This window comes from Centroberyx affinis, unplaced genomic scaffold (assembly GCF_046629955.1).
Source record: "Centroberyx affinis isolate AG114_WGS23_722 - 3 ecotype Tasmania unplaced genomic scaffold, CSIRO-AGI_Caff_v1 ptg005792l_1, whole genome shotgun sequence".
NCBI classification, from domain to species: Eukaryota; Metazoa; Chordata; class Actinopteri; order Beryciformes; family Berycidae; genus Centroberyx; species Centroberyx affinis.
The window spans coordinates 79227-85369 of NW_027282939.1; the positions used below are offsets into that span (position 1 = coordinate 79227).

A 6143-nucleotide genomic window follows, 5' to 3' on the forward strand; every position below is an offset into this window, starting at 1 on the left:
CTTAGACGCTTTGGTAATGTTGTTCTTATGACATTCATGCCAATAAAGCATGTTGAACAGTCTGTTCCCACAGCAGTCTGACATTTGCAGTGTCACACCCAAAGTAAGAATGGGGAAATACAATGAGTGAGACAAAGGTAGCATACGGTAAATGGCTTAAAACTGATCATGTTTGGACTGAAATCAGGAATGTAGTCAAGCAAAAATACTAATTATAAGAAGCTGCACATTTTCCAGGAACTTCCTGGTGTATTTTGGCTCTGAATCTGAACATGACATGTTTGGGGACTGTATATAAAGACTAGAATAGACACACACACTATACTTGATGGAGAGGAAAGAGGTAACCAGTCTATCCATGGGGACCACTGTGTTTAGCTTGCTGTTGTTGGGCTGCTGTCTGTGTGGAGGGCAGACAGTAAAAACAACTACATCTGTGATCCCCTCTGACTCCCAGCAATACGTCCATGTCGTCTCACTGGCTCAGCTGAGTGTGAAAGTGAATTACTTGCAGAGAGAAAATGAAGGTAGGATTAAGATTGATGTTTAGACGGCTTTAAAAATCTGTCCAGTTGGGGGAATGTGTATTCAAAATACCAGATGCCATTCAAATACTTCTTTGTGAAATTTATTTGAATACTGAAAAAATGCCTTTTGCCAAAATGCAGATTATAAAAACATGTCTTCCTCCCAGTTTGTTAGCATCCTTCTTATTAATCTTCTCCTCTGTTGATCAATATTGTGTATGTGTGTTGCAGCGCAGGCAGTGAAGCTGGAGCAGCAGAAGAGCCAGGTGGACATGCTGAAGACACAGTTACAAGGTATTATGGAGAAATGACCGACCCGAGTAACACTCACAGATTTTGCATGATAAATTTATCCATATTCATATTCTGAATGTTTAAATCACCTTCATGTTCAGCTCAAGCAGCAGCCCTTGCCTCCTTGAAAGCCAAGTCTACAGTCACTGAAAGCACAGTGAAGGCTTTGCAGAAAGACGTGAAAGGTACAGTATGTAAAGTTTGAATGTGAGAAATCAGCATTTTTGTTCTGATTGAGCATGAACATAGATTTCATATTCGCAGTGCTTTAACCTTTTTTTTGATGCATCCTTTCAAGCATGTATATACACAAATTAGCATGAGATGGCACTTTTTTATGGCAATTTACAATCAAATGCGAGGACCAAAACTTATGCATAATGATATTTTTGTATTCTCTCTCGGTACAATGCAATCTCTATACAAATGTTATAAACAGTTTCATCAGCAGTTTTCATTAGTTAAAAGTTATTTGGATCTTCTATATTCACTTTTAAACATTTTCCATTTAATATTTTGATTTTGTTTGCATATTTAGAAAAAGATAGCATTTTGTAGTGTATTTTATAGACATTGACAAAGAAAGTCATGATAGTAAATAATGCGACTGACAACAGTAGCAACGTGAAATATGCAACACTGATATTTGAAACTAGAAGAAAATATATATTTGTGACATTTCAGTCAAACAGGTGGCTTTCTCAGCCTCACTACTGGCGTCTGGCCATGGATTCACTGGACCCTACAATGCACACACCAATTTGGTCTTCAAACATGTCACCACAAACATCGGAAATGCCTACAACCCCCACACAGGTATGTTATATATCATATTGCACTACTGAGTTCAACAATAACAAAAAATGACATAAAATTGATATAACCTTGACCAACCCAAACAGAACCCAGTCGTCCTTTAATACTCCAGAGTTTTGCTGTTTGACCAATGAGCTGTTTGTTCCAGGTGTCTTCACTGCACCAGTGAGGGGGGTGTACCACTTCCAGTTCTATGTCGGTGCATATGGACATGGTTCATATCCCTCCGGGGCAGTCTTGGTCAAGAATGGACACCATATATTTATTGCCTATGAACACCAAACGTCTGGTTATGGGAGTTCCTCTAATGGTGTCTCACTGCTTCTGGAGGTCGGAGGTGTCGTGTTTCTGCGTCTCTGGCACAACACAAGGATCTTTGACAATGGAAATCACCACAGCACCTTCAGCGGTCACTTGCTGTTCACGATGTGAAGAGGACAAGACAGCAGTTGTGAAAAATCCCCCCTGAATCACTTAAAACTGTTATAAACAGTTATGGTCCTTGCAATTCTAGGCTCGTTTTTTCGTATGTTGGGTTGATGTGTAACTGGCCAAACATGACATCACATCACGTCAAGATATATCCAGCACAGGTACAATGGAATTTGATAGCAGAATTTTTTTTGCTATTTAAAATATCAAAGGTAAACATTAGATTTTGGTGTCAGTCCCTCAGAATAAAAGAGCATGGGTTTTGGCTGTGAAAATCAAATTGCCCCATTGTTCACAAATCAGTGGCCAACTATCTGTATTCATATTTCCACATGCCGCCCACCTTTGATTGAAAGCAACAAGTAAATTACAACACTTCTTCATCATAAAATAACTTCTAGTATGCACTGAACATCACAGATTGATGATATCTAACAGTGTAAGTGTATCCAAGGGTGGATTGTTTGTTTAATGTTCAGTAGTTTTGTGGTAATTTTGGTGATGGGTGTTTTTGTGGGGTTTTGGGTGTTTAAAATATTTTTTCAGATACACTGCAACACTGATTGCTGATTTATTTATCTTTATTCTTCACAGTAATGGGTGTTATGTCTTATGTTAATTCATCTATTGACTCGATAATCAGCAATAATGCATTCCAGTAGCATATATAGTGATGGTTTATCATTGTATTCAATTGTTTATTTTCTGTTCTAGACAGCATACGTCCATACATCTGTTCTCATTTATCATCTGTAACTCTGTAACACTCTGCAACTAAATCACTACAGAATTCAAAGGCATCTGCTCTGTGTCTGTCTCTGCTTCTTCCACAAGCCCCACAGAGGATGAGCCTCCATTACACCAGTGAATAGGAAAATGTGATCCCATTTTACAGCATATCACTTATGATTGCATTGTTAGTATACTTAAAACATATTTTTAAGTGGTGTTTTAATGCTGTTTTGTTTTTAAGCTGTAAAGTGCTTTGAGTCATGAGAAAGCGCTATATAAATATAATGTATTATTATTAAGTAAACAGAAAATGTAGTCAGAACAAACAGCATGTTCTGAGCATGTTTTTGTAACTATGAGGCTGAAGTACAACCGGCTTCATGTGAGGCTAGTGAAATTCTATCTTTATGAACAACAAAAACTAGGAAGGAAGTGATGTTCCTACCTAACCGTGTCCCACTCTCCTGTCTGTGTGTCTGTGTGAGTAAGAAACTGAAGGAACCATGCACTTCTCTTGTGAGAAACTTTCCGGATACATCGCCCGTGCATGCAGAAACCGTAAAGCTGCTGCTCAGACACAGTATGTGAGAACTGAAGGCCAATCCCCTAATTATTCAGACCAGTCCCCTAATTATTTAGGGAAGCTGTAGAGAAGTAGCTGGATCGACTGAAGAAAATGGGTGTGATGTCAGAGATAGAGAGGAGCGAGGGGGCGGCACCATAGTCACAGTGCCTAAGGTTGATAAAACTAGCAAGATATGTGGTGACTATAAGGTTAGTGTCAACTGTTGTATTGAGGAACAGACATATCCCCTACCTTCATTCACCAAGCTGGACCTCTCATGCCTATACCAGTATAGTCCAGTTGGATGAAGAGGCTATCAACACCCATGGAGGACTGTTCAGATACCACTGCCTCAGATATGTTGTTTCCAGCACGCCTGCAATCTTTCAATCAGTCATGGACCAGACACTGCAGGGACTGGAACATGGGACCTGCTTTCTGTATGATATCCTTATCACAGCAGCTTCAGAGGCGGAACATGTACAAAGGCTAGAGGAGGTGCTTACCCACCTGGAGAAGTGTGGGGTCAAGGTCCGATTTGAAACCATTTCAGCCTGCTCAAACCTGACCTAGCCAAAACAGTGGGAGAGAAACAAGCCAAACAGAAGCAACACCATGATCACAGTAGTCTGATTCTTCACTCATTTCTGGATGGAGAGTGGGGGAAAGGAAAAGTCGACTCAGGAGACAGTTATCCGGAGACTGGGACCTGTGACCTGCCTTCTCCAAGACGGACCAAGGCAGCACATAGTGCATGTTGACCACGAATGGAGCCATGGAGAAGTGTTACTTCTGGGAAACCACCCGAGCTGAGGGAGTCGCCGGTCAGTGTGGACCGTCCCAGTGCTGCATGGACAGCTCAAGTGGACTTACCTAGCACTCCACCAAGTCACACTACTCACAAAGGTCAAGTGGCTAAACCAGCTGTGGAATCTACAGGGATACAAAAGACAACACCCATACCCCCCAGGGGTATTGCCAGTGAACCCCGGCCCCTAAGAGACTGGATTTCTAAGGAGAAAAGATGATAAAGAATGACACTTTAGTTAAAGGAAATAGAAAACCCTTTGGAGTTAAAAAAAAAAACTGGGAAGAGATTAAAAATGGAGATTTGATGTATGGGCAAAATTTATTTTCATCGGAATGCATGGAAAGGAATAGAATGTAATATGTGGACTTCTATGTTGTCTTCTCAGTCTGTTGTTTTCCTGAATGGTGTTATTTGGGTTAAACTGTATTGTACTGTTGGGGCCAGTGCTGTAAATGAGGTGACTGTGTGGAAGCTGGGAGACAAATGTTAAGGGGCAGGAGTGTGATAGATTGGTCACTGTTGCCACCTAGTAGTAACCATTGTTCGAATTACGCTGAGGCCCGGGAGGGGCCGGCCCCCTTTGTTCTGGTGGGGGCATCACTAGGTCTATGGAAATCCAAGGTGCGGGGGGGCTACCTCTGTGGGTTAACGTGCTGCACGTCATTGACAGTAGGGGGTGTAATTTTCAGGCACGCCACAAGAGGGACTGTAGCAATAAAGAATGATTTATACTAACATTGCATTCCTTTGTTTTATTTCCTATTAGTTAGTTCTGAATTCTCAGTTCTCAATTTTATTGTAGTATTTTATCTTTGTCTTTTCTTTTTTTCCCCATGTTTTGTACCTGATATCAGCTAAAGACTGTCTAGACTAAATATGATGAAAAGCTAATGAATTGATTAATTATCTTGTTTTACCAAATCTGTATGCATTGTACTAGTAGGCTGCTATTTGATGGCATGGAGGTGGGCCGGGGCAGGGGGAGGGTGGAGGTGGGTCCCCCTAGATGTGTACGGGTAATTCAACCACTGATAGTAACGTCACTTATTATTCTACAAAATTATGTTCTGATGTAGAGTGAAATCAGCTACACACGTCCGCAGTGAGTTTATACATATAGTTCTGAGAGTAAAGCAATCTAACCGTGTCCCACTCTCCTGTCTGCTTATTTGAGTAGAATTCCCAGTATAATAGTATATTACAGTAGGCCTGTCCCAATACAGAGTCTATGTTGATGTCCATATGTTTCACGATTCAACTAGGCTCTTTTCTCCCTTACAGAACTATTATTCAATCATATCCAATAATTGTCAAAGTTGGGACACGGCTGGTTGGGCCATGACATAGTTTAGTTTCTTCATAAGGAACAGAAACTGGCCGGTCAGCCAAGAAGATGAGTTTGATTTTTTAATTGATTGAACAAAAATTTGTTTGAACTCGTTTGTACTTAAAATTGTATGGAAAAGGTTCCATTTAACAGTGTTCTCTTTTGTAAAAAGCAACACTTACTCTGAGTATCTTTTACTCTGTGTACATTTTAAATGAGCAACATTTTACTTTCACATATGTCGATTTTTACACCAGAAATCTTACCCCTACTGGAATAAATTTTCAGCAAAGGAATGGGCTTCCATATCCAAAGGCAAAGTAACAGTACTTCTACTTGATCAAGATATTTTGATACTTTTTCCATCCTTGTCGAGTGACTACTACAAGTGGTTCCCCTGGGTGTATTTACTACTTATCTCCATTAGGTGGAGGCAGAGAGTTGCTTTTACTTACTGGAGTTGTTCTCCAGTCTCTCCCATTCACTGTGCTGTGATTCCATGGGAGCAGCCATCGTAGAGAGTACTCACATTTTTTCTTCTTTAAAAGCAATGCTTATCCTACAGTAACCCTTTACCACCACGCTGTGCTAAATTGTAATGGCCTTTTCCATTCTGAAGAAACAACACATGATGTGGAT

The 6143-nt window shown here is 40.4% G+C and overlaps 1 protein-coding gene across 1 annotated transcript; it reads left to right on the forward strand.

Moving 5' to 3' along the window:
* Positions 1 to 266: 266 nt before the first annotated feature.
* On the forward strand, positions 267 to 2869 carry LOC139667834 (complement C1q-like protein 2). Its single transcript, XM_071547307.1, has 5 exons — positions 267 to 527; positions 759 to 821; positions 923 to 1006; positions 1506 to 1637; positions 1786 to 2869. The coding sequence occupies exons 1-5, from the start codon at positions 329 to 331 to the stop codon at positions 2067 to 2069; spliced, it is 762 nt and encodes a 253-aa protein (XP_071403408.1). The 5' UTR covers positions 267 to 328; the 3' UTR covers positions 2070 to 2869.
* The last annotated feature ends 3274 nt before the right edge of the window (positions 2870 to 6143 follow it).

Bases quoted from the DNA above. Each gene is read 5' to 3' on its own strand.
- LOC139667834 (XM_071547307.1), top strand. From the start codon at position 329: ATGGAGAGGAAAGAGGTAACCAGTCTATCCATGGGGACCACTGTGTTT. The intron at 528-758 runs GTAGGATTAAGA...TGTGTGTTGCAG, and splicing joins CTTGCAGAGAGAAAATGAAG to CGCAGGCAGTGAAGCTGGAG. The intron at 1,638-1,785 runs GTATGTTATATA...TGTTTGTTCCAG, and splicing joins TGCCTACAACCCCCACACAG to GTGTCTTCACTGCACCAGTG.